Genomic DNA, 22,134 nt, shown 5'->3' with positions numbered 1-22,134 from the left:
CTCTAAACGCAGCTGCAGTGATATGAATCTTGTGACTCGGCTCACACTTAAACCGGTGAAGAAATCCTTCACATAAAACTGAGAATTCGGCATCGCCGCTATTCCAAACCCATTTAAGACTATTCTTTAGGAAAATATCTGAAGACGTGTTTTTTTTTTTTTTGAGGGAACTATTCTTTTAATTATCTGCAAACTCCCTTATGAAATACGCAGCATTATTAGTCAGATGCCTAAAAAAAGCAAAGCAAAAGCATTGCGCTGCATTTGTGATCTGCTGTCGCTACAGCGATTCTCTGTTGGTTTTCCAAGTTGGGACAGACACTGGGCCTCACTATGACGAGCAGGAATGTGTCGGAGCGCAGGGAGAAGCCCAGGCATAAGCCCTCCTCTACCACATATACAGAAGATAACCGTAGGAATCAGCGAGAGCCTGTCTCTGAGGGCATTCGGCACAGTCGTCATTCTTCTGGCCCTCGTTACACATCTCAGGACACTTACCTCACCAGTGACCAAATATTTTCCATTCTGCGAGAAAGCCAAGGCACTGAAGGTTTTCCTGAGCAACAAACACATGATTCGGATTTAATTCGGTTTCAATGTACAACACTATGCCACTGAAGTAAAGATAATACGCGTGTTGTTTACCTGGATGTATTAAATATGTGAGTCTGCTTGTTTTTCTTTGGGCTCAGGATGACAATAACACAACTGAAACACACAACATCGTATCTGCATTAGTTCACAGGTGAAAGTGATCATTTACAGTTTGCATTAACTACTGTTCAAAAGTTTGGAGTAAGTAAGTTTTTGAAAAAAGTATATTCTGCTCAACAATGCTGCATTTACTTGATTAAAATACAGTAAAAACAGTAATACTGTGAAATTATCAATATGTAATTAAAGTATCATTCAATTCACTTTTTAAAGAAAGGCTGCAGGCTTTTCCTTAGCAATGAAAGTGAATGGGGACTGGAGCGGTCAAGCTCCAAACATAAAAAAAGGACCATAAAAGTCATCAATACAACTCTATATTTCAAGTTTTCAGACGTCATAAGAAAACGTTATGAAACAAACTAAGATTTAAGGGGATAGTTGTTCACCCAAAAATTTAAATTAGCCCATGATTTACTCACCCTCAAGCCATCCTAGGTGTATATGACATTCTTCTTTCAGCCGAACACAATCAGTTATGAAACAATATCCTGGCTCTTCCAAGCTTTATAATGGGAGTGAATATTACCTGAGATTTTGTAGCCCAAAAAAGCACATCATAAAAGTGAAGTGATGCGTTTTTGTAAGAAAAATATCCATATGTATAACTTTATAAACTAGAATCACTGGCTCCCGGTCTCGAGTGTAGTTCTGGCTGCAGAATGACGTCCGACAGTATTAATCGCGGAAGGGCAGAAGATAGAGCAAAATAAAACACCGGTCACAAATTAGAAGTCTTGAGTTTGTTGCCCAACCCTGTTTGTTTGAACCGCGAGAGGAGTCTACTCTCACCTAAGCTTACGCTACTCCTACGTCGGGTCAGAGGTCAATCTTCCACCGGACGTTACCCGAACCCAGTGACTACAGGCTTTAAAGTTATAAATATGGATATTTTTTTCTTACAAAAACACATCGCTTCAGAAGGCCTTTATTAAGAGTTGTAAGGATTACTTTTATGATGGATGCTGTGCTTTTTTGGGCTTAAAAATCTGTTATTCACTTCCATTATAAAGCTTGGAAGAGCCAGGATATTTTTTAATATAAGTTAACTCCGACTGTGTTTGGCTGAAAGAAGAAAGTCATATACACCTAGGACGACTTGAGGGCGAGTAAATTATGGGATAGTTTTCATTTTTGGGTGAACTTCTTAAGTCGTTATAAGTTAGGAAACAGACACAAGTTGACTCGTATAGCACCAAACGCCATTGACTCGTGAAGAACCATCATTGATGGCACCACATTTGATACGATATTGGACAGCTCTACAGCGAATTTCGGTTTGTTGCCAACACACAAAGCCATGTCTTCAGAAGAGCAACACAACACACAAACCGTATGGATTACTTTGGGCCTGTCAGTTTTGAGATTGACAGCTCCAGTCATAATTCACTTCCATTATAAGGAAAAACAGCAGTCAGGATATTTTTCAAAGATGAACTTTTTGTTTTACAAAAGAAGACCAAAAGAACGTCAAATGTGTGAGTAAAGGGCAGTCTTCGTTTTTGAGTGACATACGCCTTTAAGTGTGGACTTCGACACAGAAAACACGTATAGAGACAGTCGTGACTTTACCCTGCAGGATAGGCCACTAAACCCGTGTTGTGGTCGCAGGTTAAAGCACTGCTGCTGGAGGCACTGATGCCCAGGACCTTCTCCAGGACGACCTGCAATCACAATACAACTTCATGAAACATTTCACACAACTAGTTAACCATCTCATGCACGTCAACATTTAACATGCATGCTGGTCAATGCAATGCGATAAACAGGGTGTGCAACGTGCAATTGTGTATGAACGACACAACAACTATAACCAACTTCATGAAGACGAGTGTGAAAACAGGAAGAGTCGTTGAGTTTTGTGGCCTGTGAATCATGAGTCGTGTTGTTCATACCCGGTTATGAATGTCTCGTCTGTCTCTCTGTCGAGTTTTTCTCCTCATGTTCGCTGGGATTGAAACGCTGTTATTGACTTTCCTTGCTCGAGAGGTCAAACTACTTGCGTTTAGACTCGCTCCATCCGCCATAGCGCAACACTCTTCTTTAAAACGGCTCAATAAATAACGTTAAGCCACACAGTCTGAAGTCACATATTCGTTTGTAATTAAAACGCGTTAAATGCTGAGCATTGATCAGAAACGCGAACGCTCGGATATTTTATACTCGCTATAATACTGATTGTGGATTAAAAGTTTTAGTTTGTAAAGTTCGATGAAATGACTTCTATTTGTTTTTCGGCTGAAAACGAAACTTCGACAATGTACAAACAGCTGTAAGCGATGAAGTCCATGTAATGTGATCTGAGACTGGCCGTTTCAAACATACACCGTGTGCTGTGATTGGATGAATCGCGCACGGGAGGCGGGATCATTCGTGTAGCTCACTCACTATTGGTCGGTTTATGTATGGGTTTGCCCAGACGTCTTAACTTCTTATCATCAATGCAAACGTTGTGATCATAAATCCATCACATATCATTTTTGAACACATAATCATTAATCATAAACATAATGAAAGCAAGAATCATTTATAGTTTTTCAAAATTACAGTTACATAAAAATTAGGGTAGACACTACATTACATGATGATGAAAGAGTTTTTGAAATGTAACACCATGTTTGATATTTTTTAAATTATGTAAACAGGGCACAAATACATTTTTTTATTTTTGGATGCTAGCTATATTTTGACTCAAAGCTCTCACCAGAAGTCATTTTACATTTTATTTTTGCCGTAAAATACATTGTAGTTATTAGCAGAAAAAAACACATCTTTCTGACGATCATTGTTTATTCTTACGAAATAATAACATAAATAATAATAGTATTAATAATTATTATTATAAAAACAGTATTATTATTAATAACAACAATTATTGTTATTTAATAAAAAAACATCAATGATAATAATAATCAACAATAATAGTTATAGTTATAATTATTATCATTGCTGTTGTAATTATGATTTAACAAATAATAATAATTCTTATTAATATTATAATTAGTTATTATTAATAATTAAATTATTGGTAACAACAATGATAATAATGTGTTTATTTATTAACTTAATAATAATAACAATTGTATTGATTTAATTATTCATTAATTCTATATTATTTATGTTAATGATCATTTATTTACTGTTATTTATTTAAAAAATGATCAATTATAATAATCAATAATAACAGTAATAATCATAATTATTATTATTGTTGCTGTAATTATTATTTAGAGCATAAATAATACTATCCTATATTCATAAACATCCTTCATAATTAGTAATAATCATTCTAATTATTGTTATAATTTCTATCAATAATTAAGTTAATAATAACAATTAACAAAAATAATAATATTATTATTATATATTACAGTAATAACAATAATCATTTTATTTATTAAGTAATTCCTTCATTTATTCATCCATTCATTAAAAGAGAAATTCACCTGTATAAGAAATATCCTATATTCAGAAATATTAACAATTATTAAGAATGTATTAGTATAAACAAGAATTATAATAATTATTATTGTTATTATTATATCTGTCATTTAACAAATACATAATTATTAATACTTATTATATAATAGTTAAATTAATAATAAAAAAATTAATTCCTTCCTTCATTTGATTCATCTTTTTTTTTAACTGAAGAGAAAATCACCCGTATAATAAATGTTACTGTTTAAATCAGATACACAGGTGAAACTCGAAAAATTCGAATATCGTGCAAAAGTTCATTTATGTCGGTAATTCAACTTAAAAGGTGAAACTAATATATTATATAGACTCATTGCATGCAAAGTGAGATATTTCAAGCCTTTATTTGTTATAATTTTGATAATTATGGCATACAGCTTATGAAAACCCCCAAATTCAAAATCTCAGAAAATGAGAATATTACATGAAATCAATAAAAAAAAAAGAAATACATTTTAAATACAGAAATGTCGGCCCTCTGAAAAGTATAATCATGCATATGTGCTCAGTACTTGTTTTGGGCCTCTTTTGCCTGAGTCTCAGCCTGAATGCGGCGTCAGCCAGTGGCACTGCGGAGGTGTTATGAAGACCAGCATGCTTCAGCTCTTCTCTCATGTCCCTCATCTCTCTCACTGATTCTCTATGGGGTTCAGGTCAGGCGAGTTTGCTGGCCAATCAAGCACAGTAATCCCATGGTCATTGAACCAGGTTTTGGTACTTGCTGGAAAATGAAGTCAGCATCTCCATAAAGCGTGTCTGCTAGACGGCTAGAAATGTCCCGGTAGACTCCGGACTCAATAAAGCACAGTGGAGCAACACCAGCCGATGACACGGCTCCCCAAACCAACACAGATTGTGGAAACTTCAAGCATCTTGGACTGTGTGCCTCTCCATTCTTGCTCTCATCAGAACAGAGGACTGTATAGTGAAAGGGGGAGTGGCTTGACTGTGTTTAAAGATCAAGGATTTAATCACTCAGGTTTCAGATTCACACACAACATCACCGAATCGAAACACAATGAGGAACGCCACCAAGTCTGAATCTGAATACGTGCTGGACTACGAGTACTACTACGATTACGTGGACCCAGTCTTTGTGAACGCCACTGCACTGAAGTACAACAGATGTGAGCTCCTTTAACTCTCTCTCTCTTCTAGATCACAGGTCAGCCGATGGGACGTCTAACTCGTTCTCTCTCTAGATTCAGTTGTGCTGATATTCTGGATCATTCTAGCTGCGTTTATTGGCTTCTTCTTCTTGATTTTGTCACTTATATCACACACAGGGCAACTACCAAGGTAAGAATGAAAAAGCTCATTTCACTGTATAAACATGTTTATTATATTTATCACACTGTGGTCATTTTAGATATGCTAATTTTTCATTGTTTACAAATATTTTATTTGTATTTGTGCACTTGCTTTGTTCATGGTTTCTAATTGAATTGAATTCTCATACTGCTTTTTAATAACCAACAAGACATGTTGAATCTAGACATACTCCGCTAATTGATAAAAGCCTTCTAGATAGTCTTTAAAGCTTGACAAAAGACCAACAAATATTTTATGAAGTGAATATTATTATATTTTGATTTGTTTATAGGGGTCCTCGTGTCAAAAAATCAGGTTTGCCGTTGATGAAAAGCTATGGATCTCCTCAGAAAAGATACAAATAAGAAGCAACTTCATGAAGACTAAAGCCATGATGAGATCTGATTCTGTACACGAGTGAAAACACACAATGTAGAAAAATCCTTGCCTACTAACTGACATTAAACCATGATATCCTGATCAATGTGTCCATCTCATATCTCTCATATATATATATATATGATTTAGTAATGGAAAATCAGATGTACGTGATATTTCTGAAATTTAACACTTATTACATACAGGATTTACTAAAAAGTAACTACAAATATATGAAAAAAAAAAAAGATTTATTAACATGTGATCATGTCAATAGATAACTGACAGTTTTGATATTTCAGCTGGTAATCTCAAAACCATGGAATTATGTTTCCGTCACAGAAAATAAAAATAAAAAAAGGTGATTGTGACTTTTTATCCAACAATTCTGACTTTTTTTTCCTCGTAATTGATATGATCTCGCCATTCAGAGACATAAAGTCGCAATTCTGAGATATAAAGTCTCAGGTCTGAAAAATAAATTCATAAGTGCGAGATATAAACTCGCCATTCTGAGAAATAAAGTCAGAAATGTGAGATTTAAATTTGAAATAGCAAGAAAAGGTGAGAATTGTGAGATATATAGTGGCTATTTTGAGAAATAAAGTCGCAATTCTGAGATATAAAGTCCGAAATGCAAGATATAAACTCTCAACCGCCAGAAAAAAAGGCAGAATGGTGAGATATAAACTAGCCTTACTGAGAATTAGACACAATTGTGATTTATAAAGTCTGAATAGTGAGATTATACAAACTTGTCATTCTGAGAAATAAAGTCAGAAATGCGAGATATAAACTTGCGATTGCGAGAAAAATGTCAGAATTGTGAGATATGAACTCGAAATAGCAAATTATAAAGTCAAAATGATACATTTTCAGAATTTGACTTTATAACCCCTAGTTTGTATCTCACGATTCTGAGAAAAACTGAATTGTAAGAGACAAACTCGCAATTCTGAGTCTCTTTTGGTGGCAGAAACGAGCTTCCATACAAACGGTCAAATATTGGGTGGGGTTTTTTTTTGGCCGTACCAAAAAAACCAAAAAAAAGTCTATCAATGCTAAACTATAAAACACGTGCAATGTAAAAATGCAATCATACTGAAATCATTAATAGGCACAAAAAAAACCACAAACACAAAAGTTCTGTTCATCTTTTTTTATTTTAAATTTATAAAATTACAAAAAGATCCACTTAACATCTTCTATTACCCTTTTGCGCAGCGTGTCAGGGGTCGAGCGCGGACAGGATCTCTCTGCACATGAGCAGTGTGTGAGATGTGCCCGTCCTGGAGCGCATCAGCCTGGCGTGGGTCAGCAGGAGGTCAGGTGACCGAGCGCCGCTCCACAGCTCATAGATGTACAGAGACAGCAGTTTCAGACCGCTTTCTGACAACAACACAAACAAACAATGTTTCAGTGGAGAAACATACGCCACAGTGATCATAGACCGCTTCAACAAATGCATTTTTCCCATTCATCATCATCTTAACAGGGTTTTCAAAACACACTCTTCAATAAAGAGCCATAAACCAAACTATCCAGCCATCAGAGGAATAGCACACGTTACCATCTTTGCTCTGAAGAGGGGGAAAAGCATCTTAAACTATAATATCATTACAGTGAGTGAATGAAACTCATCAAACTGCATGTGACAGAAACTACTGTACGATACAAAACTATTCACATAGTAATTTGATTAACTTGATTACAAATATCTAAGTTTGGGATCTGTACGATTTTTTATGTTTTTAAAAGAAGTCTCTTCTACTCAAGGCTGCATTTATTTGATTAAAAATACAAACAAATATTATAATATTATAATAATATTGTGAAATATGATTACAATTTAAAACAGCCGTTTTCTATTTTAATGTATTTTTTAAATGTAATTTATTCCTGTGATCAAAGCTGAATTTTCATCATCATTCCTCCAGTCTTCAGTGTCACATGATCCTTCAGAAATCACTCTAATATGATGATTTGATGCTCAAGAAACATTTCTGATTATTATTATCAATGTTGAAAACAGTTATTTACAAATTTTTTTCAGGATTCTTTGATGAATAGAAAGTTCAAAAGAACAGCATTTATCTGAAATAGGAAGCTTTTGTATCATTAAACACTACCGTTCAAAAGTGTGGATGTATTAAATTCATCAAGTTACAGTAAAGACATTTATAACGTTACAAAAGATTCTGTTTAAAAAAAATTAAATATAACTTTCTATTCCTCAAAGTATCCTAAAATGATTTCTGAAGGATCTGGAGTAATGATGCTGTAAATTCAGCTTTGATCACATGAATAAATTATAATTTAAAATATATTCAGTCATTTTAAATTATCATAATATTTAACAATATTACGTTTATTGTTTATTTTTAATCAAATAAATGTAGCCTCGGTAAGCAGAAGAGACTTCTTTTAAAAACATTAAAAATATTACAGATCCCAAACTATTGAACAGCAGTGTATTTCCATATATATTGCAATAAACTTAAAATACAAGAATGACGTCGTCAAAATCAAAGTTGTGGTCGTCTTTTCTTCCCTACTGTGATATATCCAAATGAAACGAATGAGAAAATTAGGATGGGACTTGATTTTGTCCATAAGGAATCAATTTTGATTTCATGGTGACTTTAAAGGGATAGTTCACTTTGAAATTAATTTTTGGTATGTTTTAGTTTACCTCAAGGGCATCCAAGATGTAGGTGTCTTTGTTTCCGCAGTATTTTCAATTTTGATATTTTTAGGTCAAACCGTTCTTGTCTGTCAGTCATATAATGCAGGTCTATGGTCACCACCTCAAAGAGCATGCACAGAGAAGTCCAAATTAAACATGATTTATTGACTCGTAAAAAATTGACTTTCCGGAAAAGACCGAAGCGCCGGCGCCCTCAGATCACTTGGACGTGGCTGTGTTTGCAAGAGGTAAAAACGATATAAATACTGTTCGTTTTCTCACACAAACCGCTCGTTTCGTGTCTTAGGCCATCAATGTGTACTTACATTTACGAGTCATTAAATCATGTTTAATTTGGACTTCTCTGTGCATGCTCTTTGAGGTGGTGACCATAGACCTGCATTATATGACTGACAGACAAGAACGGTTTGACCTAAAAATATCAAAATTGAAAATACTGCGGAAACAAAGACATCTTGGATGCCCTTGAGGTAAGCTGAAAAATATCAAAAATTAATTTCAAAGTGAACTATCCCTTTAAGGCCTGTTCACACTAAGGATGATAGCTATAATGATCACGATAAAGATATCGTTCTAAAAATCATTCTACATATAAAAGAATAGCAGAGTCCACACCACCATATAACGATACCGGCACAGAAAAACAATATCGCCAGCGGATGAACAATAAACACACTGACAGCCAATCAGAATCCATCCTGCTTTAAGAGCTCGAGCATTTAAAGCGGCAGACGACATCAGAACGACATCATGCGCCGCTGTGGACACTAAATAGGGATCGTTCTTGATGTGAACCGGCCTTCGCAAAGCTTTCCTCTTCCATGGCTTTTCACGATTACGAAACGAAATTGGCAACGAAGCTCATGTGACGAGAAGAACCAGATATACTTGAGATTTGTGACATCACATCCTGTTTTTGGCTCGTTTAGATGTCTTTGCTCCAAGTTGCGTTCACATTTCAGTCGAAGCACACCAAGGGCCCTATTTTAAGGGTCTCTAAGCCAGGGGTGGGGAACGTTGGTCCTGGAGGGCCAACCCTAATCAAACACACCTGCACCAGCTAATCAATGTCTTAAGGATCACTAAGGCTACAATCAGGTGAGTTTTTTTCAGGGTTGGTGCAAAACTCTGCAGGACAGTGGCCCTACAGGACCAGCGTTCCCCACCCCTAATCTAATTGCATGGTCTAAAGTGCACGGCGCAAGTGTACTCAGGGCGTGTCCAAATCCACTTTTGCTTGTTTAACGAAGGAACAAATGGTTGGCGCTCCCGGCGCATGGTCTAAAAGGGTTGTCCCTATTCTTTTAATGAGTAATGGGTGTGTTTTGGGCGTAACGTGCAATAAACCAATCAGAGTCTCATCTCCCATTCCCTTTAAAAGCCAGTTGCGCTCGCGCTATGGCGGATTCGCTATTTACATGGAGGAATTAGCAAGCAGTAAAACTGAACGCTTCTCTAGGGAGGAAACGGATCTGCTCGTGCGCGAGGCTAAAGACCATCTACGGGACAAGCCGGATTCCACCATATCTTTATTCATCTTTTACTTTGTAATCCTTTAATTTTTAATATTTGGCATGTTTGTGTGCCGCTGCGCGTCCCTGTGTGTGTTATTAGAAGAGTGTGCGCGTGTTGTGTACCTGCCTATAGGCTCATATTACTAACGTGCTCTTTAAGTAACAATACTGCGCCATTGAGTTTAGACCAGGTTTCAGTTGGTCAATGGCGCAGTCCATTTCAGTTTCCTCAAATATAGCAACGCGCCAACAATGCGCCTGAACACACCTCATTTTCAGACCAGCAGCCCATGGGCGCAAATACATTTACTATTTAAACAACGTGGAGCAGGACTTGAAAAATGATAAATGCGTCGGGCTGAAACTAGCAAAACACACTTGCGTCGCGTCTGGAGCTGCATTGCGACGGGTGTATGATAGGGCCCTGAGAGTTCGTTGTCCACTTCTTTTTCCACCAAGGTTCGGATGCCACTCATTAAAATGATCCGCACTAACACAGCTTGTTTTAATCCAAGGGCGTAGGTTTAGGGGGGGACGCTAGGTACTAGTCCCAATCAATATTTTGAGATGACAAATTTGTCCCCACCAATATTTAGCAAGCTCCTTTGAACTGCTATTTTGATATTTGCGCTGCTATTTGGATCGATTCCAACGGCCAGGACGACGACAGTACAAGATACGCCGTAATTTGATTGGCGGCGGGGTGTCTGACAGGCAGGCTACACGCGCGGGCCGGGACTACTTTTTGTGCTTGCACTCACTGGCAGCGAGCGGGTGGTGTGTGCGTGTGTGTGTTTGTGTGTGTGTGCGCGCGTGACGACGCCGACGGTAAGTTACCAGGGCTGTCTGTCTCTCTGCATGCCATATACAAAGGCCAGGGTAAAACATTTTAATATTCCGTTTTTTGCCCCTTTTTGTACTTTGTAGATCAGCTATGTCACCCAAGAAGAAGAAAGGGGACATACGAAGCTTTTTCATAAAGCAGAGTGTAAGTAGGCAAAAATAACTAGCCACACAAATAACTAGCAGTAGTAGTGAGTGACTGACCATGCTTTCAAATGCAGATTCTACTGTGGAAAATAGTTTTAACTGGTGATTCTGGTTACCCAGGATATTGTTACAGTTAAACCTAGCTTCTGCAATCTTTCAAGGTTAGGAGCATTAATTAGCGGTGTGCAGCACGGATAGACTCATGAATCATGATAGACGTTAGCAAGTCACTGAATGTTAATTAGCCTACCTTAACTTAGAATCTTGCAGTCATAAACAGTGGATCATCTCAGACATTTTTCGTTTCTACATTCTGTTTATGTAATGTATTTGTGAGTGTAGCCTACTTGCTAGACACATGTCTGGAAAAACATGTTGGCAATGTTAAAAAGGCAAAAGTAAACACTGTTGGTTATTCAAATATAATGAATCATTATTTGTTTGATAATATCCAAATAACAATATCTGGTAGGAGGATAGAATATATCAATAGAATTTGATATAGAATAGAAGATACATAATAATTTATGTTAAATAAAATGTTTGGTTGTTCAGCATTACAGTCTCAGGTTTTTATTTTTTGAGAGTGCATTTTTGAGATTATACAGTTATACTAGCTCTTTATTGACAGTATACAGGATGGTGTATCGGGGGTCAGGATACAATATAATGAGATGAGATGAGATGAGATGATGGGGGGGGGGGTCAGATGGGATGTCCCCACCAAAGCTGAGACCAAACCTACGCCCATGTTTTAATCGAAGTGTGAACATGCTAAATCTGAGACCACAGTGCTAAAACTCAATGTCTCTAGAGAGGAAAGACTGGGATTGACTGCTGTGCTCTATGGCTGTAGCCTTACCTTTCTTGGCACCATCCTCTGTATTCGCAGGCAAGCAGGTTCGTAACACCGTCTGGTGGATGACGTCGGGGAACCCGCCGCGCGCCTCAAGCAAATGAACCATGACTCTAGAGAACAGCTGAAGGGTGTCCACTGTTGAGCCACGCTCTTGCGCTGTGTGGTGATATAACCTTAGAAAGTCCTTTCTCGTGATTTCATCAGACAGAACAGCGTCTACATTTGCAGAGCGCGGCAGAATGACGCTATTCACCCATTTTAAAAGAGCTGAGGTGCTGCTGTCATCATACGGGCTCTCGGTCAATGTCTTCAGGGCCCACTTGAGAATTAAACATGCAGTTGCGACGTTTAGATTGCTTGAATCAGGTTTGTCTACGGGTTCAGGTTTGGGTTCCCAATGTGTGAGGATGTTTCTAAGAAGTGGTTTACACTCGTCCAGCAAAGCCTGCTCCAGTTTTTCCCCTTGTCCGTCTACGGTTTCTGTCTGTTTTTCCATCTGAAATTGAGCGTGCTTTGCTGAGTGGCATTTTCCTTGCCCTTTCTCTCTTCCAGAGCCTGAATAAACACATGAAATGTTTAGTTAGGAACAAGAATGTGTCAAAACATGTGATCTGTGTATCTAACATTCATCTAGTTTCCACAAGGCCAAGGACTGTCCGTGTTCACTGCCGTTCAAAAGTCTGAGGTTGGTCAATGTTCGTAATTGTTTTTGTAGGAAGTCTTTTAAGCTCACCAAGGCTACATTTATTTAACCAATAATACAGTAAAAACTATAATAATGTGCGATATTATTACAGTTAAAAAGAACTTTTTTAGTTTTACTTATTCCTGTGATCAAAGCTGAATTTTCAACATCATTACTCCAGTCTTCAGTGTCACATGATCCTTCAGAAATCATTCTAATATGATGATTTGATGCTCAAGAAACATTTTTGTAACATAATAAATGCATTTACGGTCACTTTTGATCACTTTATTATGAACAATATTCATTTCTTTCAGAAAACCCAAACATTTTGAACGGTAGTGTATCTGCCTGCATCCAGAGAGATAAAGGAATAAAAGGAACATGATTGTTAAATTCTCCCTGTAGTCAAAAATTGTATCCCTTAAATCTCATCTTTGATCACAAAAATGACATATTGAAAGTTTTTTCCTTGAAAATAAAAATCTTCATGCCTTAAAATATCTTGAATGTAACTCTACACCCTTGCCTCATTTAGTATACGCGGTTCTATGAATATGTAAATGAGCCCCGCCTCCAATCACTCACTCAGCTCAGAGATCCACTGGTTGACGATCACACGTTGATCTGATTGGTTACAAGGTAGTTTGTGACGTCAGAAACACCAGCGATTTCAAGCCGTGTTTTTGAGACTGTCTTTGATTCACTGCAGTTTTAAGGAGAAAATACTCAGCAATGCTGTCGACTTATGAATTTACACATGGTTTGACAAAACAACATTAAAAGCTTGATTTTCACCACAGGGGTCTTTAAAAGTAGATAAATATAGCCTATAACTTTATAAAAGCACCTACATAAAATCTTCATTTAAAATGTGTGCATTATTGGAGCAGTATATTTGTTTAAAGATTATGCTTTCCGTATTTTTACAGTCATTTCAGCATTTATAGAACTGCCACGGCGCTGAAGTTTCTAAATGTGCAAATCACACAGAAAAGAATGGCAAGAGATTTGTTCATCATGTTAACACGTTATTTAAATTTCGTGGCGTTACTATTAAGTATTTAAATGTTTAAAATTGACCCAATGTACATTCTGTGCAAGTGCCACGCTGAACATCTGATTTACTAAACGGCAAATTAGCGTGAGAGGGCAATCCCACAAGTGCAGATGAATGTGTAAAGTTCTGGAGGTGAATCTACTGACAATGCGAGAATTTAAGAACATTTCCATAATGACCACCACAATCTACCAAGAGCGTAGGGCCGCAAACAAGCAGAGCCGATGAGAATCAGGTGTGGGTAATCTACTAACAATACAGGCGCATCAAAGTAAAATAACGATCGGATAATGTTCGTCTGACGTTCCAAATAAATGAGTGGATAAAATTCTGTCCCTTCTAGCACACGCTTTCGGTTCCTCCTTCAGCAACCATCACAGCATGTCAAGCGCAAAACAAGTTAAGACAAGCTTTTTGGGGGGTGTTAAACGGACTTGCAAAAACCTTAGGCCCCGTCCACACTACTGCGTTTTCGTTTAAAAACGGAGACCTTTTGCTACGTTTGCACCTCCCGTCCACACTAAAACGGCAAAAACGGAGACCCAAAACGGACAAGTTTAGAAACGCTGCCGACCCGTTTTTCGTTTTGAATCTCCGGAGGGCGTTTTAGTGTAGACGGGACAAAACGGAGGACTTTAGAAACGATGACGTAGTAGAGGCTCCCGCTCAGCTCTATGCTTGGGTGTCATCAGTCATGGCGTATATCTTTGCTAGCAGCGGTTGTACAAGTAAATTCTGCATTTTACAACGCTATAACTGCCTACATGCGCTGGAGTCAAGCTATTATTCGAGCGATCTGTGACAATTCCCCGTGTGCAGCGGCGGCGTTGACTGTACATGGAGCGTCGGTTTGGGGTTAACCCAGAGCATGGTGGGATCATTTTATCAATGAAGTTGTGTTTACACCGGCACGCGCATGCCCAGTGTTGGTGAATGGTCACGTGATCCGCGTTTTCAGTCGTTTTAATGTGGACGGAGATCAATTCTAATACGCAGCTAAAACGCTGGTGTGGACGGAGATCGTATTCGTTTTAATTCTCCGTTTCTAAACTAAAACGCAGTAGTGTGGATGGGGCCTCAGTCAATCACGTTGCATTATTCATTTAAATACTCTCCTCTCATACATTTTGAGCTGATGCAAGCTGTTAGTAAATTTGGCCCTTAGACATTTTTTCAAAAACTTATAGAGCTTTCAAACGACAGTGACAGAATTGGACGAACCCTTTAACTCGTACTGAACCTGTAATGTGTTTGGACTCTTACCCATCAGCTCTTTGACTCTGTGTTTGTTGATGAGGGTCTGAAGAGCGGACAGCAGTGAGGCGTCCCGGGCCAGTGTTGCCCAGCGCTGCAGGAGACTGAGCACTTCAGAGCACGACACTTTCTGTGGGTGTAGCGTCAGCCAGCCTGCCTCTGTATGAGCGTTCAGAGCTGTCCCATGATGCATCAGTACAGAGTCGAGTGTGTGCAGGACTGCCTTCAGCTGAAGCGCGCTCACACCACTCCTGAACAGGAACAGAGAAAGAGCAAGTAGTTCATTAAAACTATATTCTTGCTTTTGATGAAAAAAGTGGTGATTGTGTGTGGTCCTATAGCTTGTTTTCATATGACGTCACGCCACTGCGTTGCCATGGCGCGAAATGCAAATGGAGGCCAGGAAGTGATTGGCTGTATTTAGAAAGCTCTACACAAACTCAAAATGACTATGTTCTGCGTCGTTTATGGTTACTTAAATCGATGAAACCACGAGGAGTTTTTATCGTGTACCAAAAGTTGTTGTTCATAAGGGGGGAAATGCAAGAAATTGACCGAAAAACTCCGGAAAAACGTCTTGCAAACCTACGTCTGCGGTCGGGAGGAGCCGAATGGGAAAATGCCTGTGTGTGCAATGATCACTTCATCAAACGTGAGTTAATACAACTTAAGTGGCTATGTTTGTGTAACGTTTCCGAACTTTGTAAAGTCAAAGTATGTCTGTAAGACGAGGTAGTTGCTGATATCTACCGCCTCGATGGCAGAAAAATCTTTCAATTCAGTTGAAAAATCACTCCTCTTCATAACGTAATGATCACGCCCAACATATGTTTGATTTTTTGTTTATATCTTTCTCTTGTAATAGCGTGTAAAGTAGTACAGTACGGACTTTCCTCCATCTCGTCCATTGCGCTCTTCACTCCCTGCCCTCCATCTGAATTTCGCGCGTCATCATAATCACGTGACTGAAACCCAGCTATTCTGCTTTTTTACATGTTCAACTTTCTTTAGTGTGTAATGTTGCTGTTTGAGCATGGAAAAGGTCTGCAGAGATACAAAGCACTCCAAAGGGAGTTATTCTTTACTGTATGTCAGCGCGCACTGTTTCTGAACTCACGGAAACGCCTCGTTTAAAGTCTCGAGTTTTCTTCTGTCAAAATATTCCTCATTTAAATAATTCCCGCCTAAGGCAACGCAAAAAAGTGCCCTGGTCTGGTTGAGTTGTGTTATAGTGCGTTGAAACTCGCGATTATGGCATTTATGACATTTCCAAAACACATGCTCGAAGCGCTTGACCAATCACAACACACTGGTCCATCCGACCAATCAGAGCACATTGTGCTTTTAAGACGGAGGGGCTTCATAGAGACAGGAACTAAACAGAGCGTTACTGACAGACTGGGAAGGAGAGGAGCTGCAACAATGGAGAGTATGGGGAAAATAATGTGTTTTTTGAACATTCAAGTATGAAATGTCCAAAAACAAAATAAAGACTTTAAAAAAGGGGGCATAAAAGGTTAACAGAATCTACTCATAACATACTCAAGTATGCAAAATGTTTCTAGCCAAGCAAGGAAATACATTAGTTTTCTTGTAATCTGTCGTTCCTCAATCTGCATGTTTTCCCACATTTCAGCCTGAACTGTTTTATGAATGTATCATAATGCGATGTATACTTGCATGTTATGTGACAATTAACCATCATCAGAGAGCTATAAACGTGAATGTGTCCTTAAATTATTCAAATATTAACTTATATTATAAAATATATTACATCTAAGGGGTTCTGCCGAGAAAAAAGCTTGTGAATTCCTGTCATAAGGCGTAGAGAGAAAGTGGAAAACGTACACGAAAAACGAACCCATGACTGTTTTTTGGCACAGGAAAACCATTATATATTATACCATTATTATAATATTGTAAGCTGACCTCATGGAAATAAATAAAACAGAGGTCATATGGATTGTTCACTTACCCCAGATGTCTGATGACTGTGAGCAGCGCGCACAGGAACTCGTTGATGATCGGCAGAGGAAGACATTTGCCTGAGGTGTGTGTCCGCTCTGGTGTAGTGCTGTGTGCTTCTGCTTTACCCTCTTTATTACCCAGATTAGTGAACCACAGAGCATGAAGCAACTCGATGACCGAACTCAACAGCTTACTGTCAACATTCCTACAAGAAACAAATCTAATCAGTTTTTAACAAAGCGCTGAGACTTAAAGCACATGCCAATGCTTAAATTAATACCTCTTTTCTATAATCTGTAATATCCATGTTAGGACTCCATGCTCTTTGGTGAGGACATACGCTGCTCTGTTGCCATGAGCCGTCTGCCGCAAAACATTCATTATCTGAATCTGGAACAGCATAGCAGAAAATTGTCAAATCAACAGTTTTCCAGAGATCCCATGCCATATTACACAACAGGTATGACTATATGTGACAATTAGAAAACTTGTATAGTACTTTATAGGGCTTTTCACACTTCAAAAATCCTAGGTATTAATAAGCTGACGTTTCACACTGCAACACGCGATACATTGACATAAAGGTAGAGCCTTTATGTCAATGTATCGCGTGTTGCAGTGTGAAACGTCAGCTTATTAATACCTAGCGCTGCGCATCCTCATGTTATATATGACATCAGCTGCACCACAAACAGTAAGTTCATTTTTTTCTGATTGGTTATTCCAGGATTTGGGGCTGTTTCTGATGTGTTTTGATGTGCAGTGATAACTGGAATCACTTAGATCATGAAAATACAGTTAAAAGCAAGCACCAATCTGCCATATGCATAACATTAGAATGAGAACACTACTGTAAAAGAACATTGTAAATTATTTGTGCTTTAGTTGCCCGTGTTTCAGCGTTGTTGTTATGGGAAGAGCGCATCCACAATGGGAGTTGCACATTCAGACGAGCACGGTCGTATTCACGTGCGCATTCTTGTCCTTTTGTGCAGATGCAAGTCGTAATATGACTTTTATGTTGCTGTATATATCAGATTAATCTCATATAGGATGCGTTTGGTTGAGTTAACCCTTCTGTTGACCTATTTAGACCAGCTAAGCTTACATCTTTTAGGACGTCAAATTTCAGTTAATACATTTACAATTTACTTTCGAATTACTTACTTGCGTACTAACTAATTTAAACCCTAAAATTAAGTTTAGGATATTAAAACATTCCTTTAAAAATTAACAACAAAAAGTTTTTTTTTTTTTTTTTATGGATTCTGTACTAATCAAGAAAAAATATTTTATATATATTTGTTTTAAACAATATTAGAGCTTATTGTATTCTGCAACTAATTCTCAGATGCAACTTATTTCGAGCAGTAATTTCACACTTACAGGGACTGTATCTGAAGGCAATGGAAGCACGTTAAGAGTTTAATCTGCCCTACATTGTTGCTTCTCTCACTAGCAGCACATCTGAACACACACACACACACACACACACACACACACACAGAGAGAGAGCGGATGTTGCTGTGCACCTGAGAGGCCTGGTCACACAGCGGCGTGCTGCCGAAGCCCAGCAGGGTCTGATAGATGCCTTGCTTCTCACAGAGCTCGTAGCACAGCTTATCCCGGACCCCTTCCTCCAAAATACTCAAACCCCACTCGCGCTCCATTTTGTGCTGGACAGAGAAACAGAGACAAATCAGAGTCGAGTCTTCAGCAACTACAACATTCATTGGCTAAAGACATGTTTACTTGAACATTTTTGAATGTATACTATATTACCAAGCGTACTGTATTTGTCACCCATGAGTTATTTGCTATGCAACCATAAGTGTCCAGTCACATGATCTCTGATGTTTCATTACCTCCAGATCAAAGCTGTAGAAGAGTTTGAAGAAGTCAGGAATTCTCTTGAGGTCCAGAAACTGAGTTCCCAGAAGAAATCTGCTCACCACCATGTACATGTGTTCCTCTACAGCGGGGAAAAGTTGAACTCAGGGTTTTGGCAAACTTCACTCTGATTCCAGATCTCTTATTATGAGATAACGTGTCAAGTGATGAACACACTCACCAGGTCTCAAGATTTGCTGAGCGACTTTAGCAATGAAGGCCACGTGTACAAACGGTACCTGGAGGTTTCGCTTTTGGATCCCGTTCTTAACGGTGTCAAGCAAGTACAGAAGCTGGATATTATATAAAAACATAAATATTAAAATAAATAAATAATATAATAAAAAATTTAAAAGTTGGGGTCAGTAAGATTTAGCATTTATTTGATACAATAAAATACAGTAAATAATAGTGTGATATTATTTACAATTTAAAATAACTATTTTCTATTTGAATGCATTTTAAAATATAATTTATATGACGGGAATGCTGTATTTTCAGCAGATATTAGAGACACTTCAGTCTTCAGTGTCACATGATCCTTTTTACTCTAATATGCTGATTTAGTGCTCAAGATTTTTTTTTACTATTATCAATGTTGTACTTTTTTTTTACAGGATTCTTTGAAAAAGTTTAAAAGAACAGCAATAATTTGAAATAGAAATCTTTTGTAACAAATGTTTTTACTGTAACTTTTAATCTATTTAATGTTTACGGTACTCACAAATCTTACTGAACTCAAACGTTTGAAGGGTATATTATATACAAAAATGTAGTGTCAAATTTTATAAATATTTCCCATTATTACAACACTGAAAGCAAAGTATAAAACTGCATAAAATACGGAAAAAAAAGTACAGAAATGGAACAATCTTCAAATAAATCTTACAAACAGTGATATTTGACACTTGTAAACAGTAACACATCTCTACCTGTCTCTTCTCTCTGAATCGAGCGCCCTCCAGGTGCTGATAAAAGGATCCCAGGACTTGGTACCCCGCGGCCCTCACTTTAGGGTCACAGCTGCTCAGGGCCGCCACTGCGACACCCAAAGCATGACTGGAGACGAACTTCTGGCAGTCCACCGCACACTCTGATGCGGGAGAGACAGGTCACAGCACGGGTGAACAAATGGAAATACACCACAAAATGTGTGACCTTGAAAAAGCAGGCTTGCAGGCAAATGTTTCAATCTGATGAAATGTTTTCAGATAAAAAAAAAAAAAAAATTACTTGACATATGTCTAGATACTGACTAAAATGTTCACAATGATTTTGTTGGCCATATAAAATTAATAATTAATGAATGTGAATATTGTGTTGATCTTATGGCAGATTTAAAGGGGTCATGACATTGATTTTTTATTTTAACATGTTACTTGAGGTACACTTTAAATTTAAATATATATGTGTATTTTTGAAGGGCGGCTGCTTTAAGGTTTGTCAGTAAACAGACACTGTTATAATTGGCTAACGTCGGTTCATAGGAAACAGCATCAACGCCCACTCACTATTAAACATGAGCTAGTGTTTTAAAAACATTATCCATATAAAATCGTAATTTACAGACAAAGCATTATGAAATCATTACTTATGTGCTGTGATGCAGCTGCTAAAGCCAGATGAAATACAGCTGACTGCTTCATATTTCAACAAAAGTTTATTTGCAAACTTTCCGTTACACTGTGCCTCGTTTACAAAACAAAATGCTCCGAACAAACATATAATGCTCTGACGTGATCTGGGACGCTATTAAATAAACCATCCACTTGTTTCTGACGGTGGGATCCTTTTGAAGATACAAATAAGCTGTTTAAACTTTCAACGTGAACGTCCTTTAACTCTTCATAGGCAAGACAAGTAGTTTGTTTAGGCATGGTTTGTAGGGAAATTACAAACCTGCGCACACATATTCAAACGAATTTAACTATAGAATCAATTTTGAATGCGCATGTGAACGCCATCAGGTCACAGGTTCGCGTTTAAAGTCTGTTTAGAGAGAACGCCGGCGTCTTAGTGGCCCCTAATGTAATAACAAATTATAATTTTGCTGGAAGTGAATCAATCAAAACCAACTTTAGCCGGAAATAACATTATTCAAAATCGCTGTAAAGCCAAAACAATCTCTGTTACCGTAAATTGTATGTTTATCTCTGTAAAGCTGCTTTGAAACAATCTCCATTGTTTAAAGCGCTATATAAATGAAGATGACTTGACTTGACTTCATTTGACTTGTTGTTGTCGACAGGCTCAAGTGTGTGTGGATACATCAGAATCTGAACAACACAAATCTGTAAACTGTATCCAGTGTAGACAGCGTCACTGATTATAATGGCTTCTGTTTGCTTTAGACGTGATGCTCACATCCAGGGAAAGCAAATGTCAGCCGTTAAGCGACTAAGCGCCACTGGGCGGGGCTTATGGTTCAATGATGTATAACTATTCGTTGATGTCTTGCTCAGGAGGCAGTCGTATGCAAATGCATTTGCCTGTGACGTCACAGATCCCGTAATATGAAAACGAGCGACTTTTGGAGCTTGATTAAATAAATGCTCGACTGATACAATAAATAAAAAATAAAAAAATAAAAATCACTAATAACAGCCGGCAATATGGTCCCAATACATTGTATACAAGTGCTAGACAAAGTACCTAAATACTAGTAAATACACAGAGCCAGAAACCAGCATTGTGGGCATGTCATGTGAGGTTACCTGGGCGAAGGATGAAGCTGAAGAGAGGGAGGAGGAAACAGGGGTCGTACAGAGATGACAGATCGAGAGGACTCTTGCCTTCCTGCGTGTACACCGAGTTTCTGCTGCCCTGTAGAAAGAGTTATGTGATGTTCATGCATAGCTCAGCCTTTAAAATGGTACAATTCATTTATTTTCCTACTTCTATAAAGTAAACAGGAATAATTCAATTTAGAATTTGTTGTAAAGGTTAGTTCACCCAAAACTCTGAGGCTTCACATTGTTCATAAGGAGATTGTAAAATAATTCCATATGAAACAAGCGGTTTAATTGAAGTCTTCTGAAGAGAAAAAAAAATCACTTTATATGATGAACAGACCTCATTTAGGCTTCTATTTTACATATAAACAAAAGCAAACAGGACTAAAACGGTTTACTAGCTTACTACTCGGTTGACATTGCACTCACCGAGGTCTTCCTTGTTCAACTTAACACAAATATCTAATCAGCCAATCACATGGCAGAAACTCAATGCATTTAGGCATGTAGACATGATCAAGATGATCTGGTGAAGTTCAAACTGAGCATCAGAATCGGGAAGAAAGGTGATTTTGAATTCAAAAGAAGTGAGTTT

General features: G+C 37.9%; 3 protein-coding genes across 6 annotated transcripts in view; 1 reads left to right on the top strand and 2 right to left on the bottom strand.

The window, feature by feature from the left end:
- wdr62 (WD repeat domain 62) overlaps positions 1 to 3,005 on the bottom strand; it is a 34,605-nt gene extending 31,600 nt beyond the window's left edge. For both annotated transcript variants that reach the window (XM_056262550.1, XM_056262551.1), the window contains exons 1-4: positions 2,607 to 3,005; positions 2,284 to 2,375; positions 646 to 708; positions 499 to 556 (exon numbers count right to left, since the gene is read on the bottom strand). In XM_056262550.1, the coding sequence (XP_056118525.1) occupies positions 499 to 556; positions 646 to 708; positions 2,284 to 2,375; positions 2,607 to 2,738 (345 nt within the window). In that variant the 5' untranslated portion in view covers positions 2,739 to 3,005. The remainder of the gene's footprint in view (positions 1 to 498; positions 557 to 645; positions 709 to 2,283; positions 2,376 to 2,606) is intronic.
- Positions 3,006 to 5,194: 2,189 nt separating this feature from the next.
- On the top strand, positions 5,195 to 5,880 carry LOC130095983 (melanocortin-2 receptor accessory protein-like). Its single transcript, XM_056262598.1, has 3 exons — positions 5,195 to 5,318; positions 5,394 to 5,490; positions 5,795 to 5,880. The coding sequence occupies exons 1-3, from the start codon at positions 5,210 to 5,212 to the stop codon at positions 5,865 to 5,867; spliced, it is 279 nt and encodes a 92-aa protein (XP_056118573.1). The 5' UTR covers positions 5,195 to 5,209; the 3' UTR covers positions 5,868 to 5,880.
- A 1,191-nt stretch (positions 5,881 to 7,071) lies between these two features.
- urb1 (URB1 ribosome biogenesis homolog) overlaps positions 7,072 to 22,134 on the bottom strand; it is a 50,851-nt gene continuing 35,788 nt past the window's right edge. For all 3 annotated transcript variants that reach the window (XM_056262547.1, XM_056262549.1, XM_056262548.1), the window contains exons 32-41: positions 21,522 to 21,630; positions 19,740 to 19,900; positions 18,989 to 19,100; positions 18,783 to 18,889; positions 18,450 to 18,593; positions 17,198 to 17,307; positions 16,925 to 17,122; positions 14,959 to 15,200; positions 11,954 to 12,505; positions 7,072 to 7,269 (exon numbers count right to left, since the gene is read on the bottom strand). In XM_056262547.1, the coding sequence (XP_056118522.1) occupies positions 7,109 to 7,269; positions 11,954 to 12,505; positions 14,959 to 15,200; positions 16,925 to 17,122; positions 17,198 to 17,307; positions 18,450 to 18,593; positions 18,783 to 18,889; positions 18,989 to 19,100; positions 19,740 to 19,900; positions 21,522 to 21,630 (1,896 nt within the window). In that variant the 3' untranslated portion in view covers positions 7,072 to 7,108. The remainder of the gene's footprint in view (positions 7,270 to 11,953; positions 12,506 to 14,958; positions 15,201 to 16,924; positions 17,123 to 17,197; positions 17,308 to 18,449; positions 18,594 to 18,782; positions 18,890 to 18,988; positions 19,101 to 19,739; positions 19,901 to 21,521; positions 21,631 to 22,134) is intronic.

Source organism: Rhinichthys klamathensis, unplaced genomic scaffold, assembly GCF_029890125.1.
Source record: "Rhinichthys klamathensis goyatoka isolate OS25496 unplaced genomic scaffold, OSU_Roscu_1.1 h1tg000194l_1, whole genome shotgun sequence".
Lineage (NCBI taxonomy): Eukaryota > Metazoa > Chordata > Actinopteri > Cypriniformes > Leuciscidae > Rhinichthys > Rhinichthys klamathensis.
The sequence above is the reverse complement of the archived record's forward strand: the minus strand, read 5'-3'. Positions and strand labels throughout refer to the sequence as shown.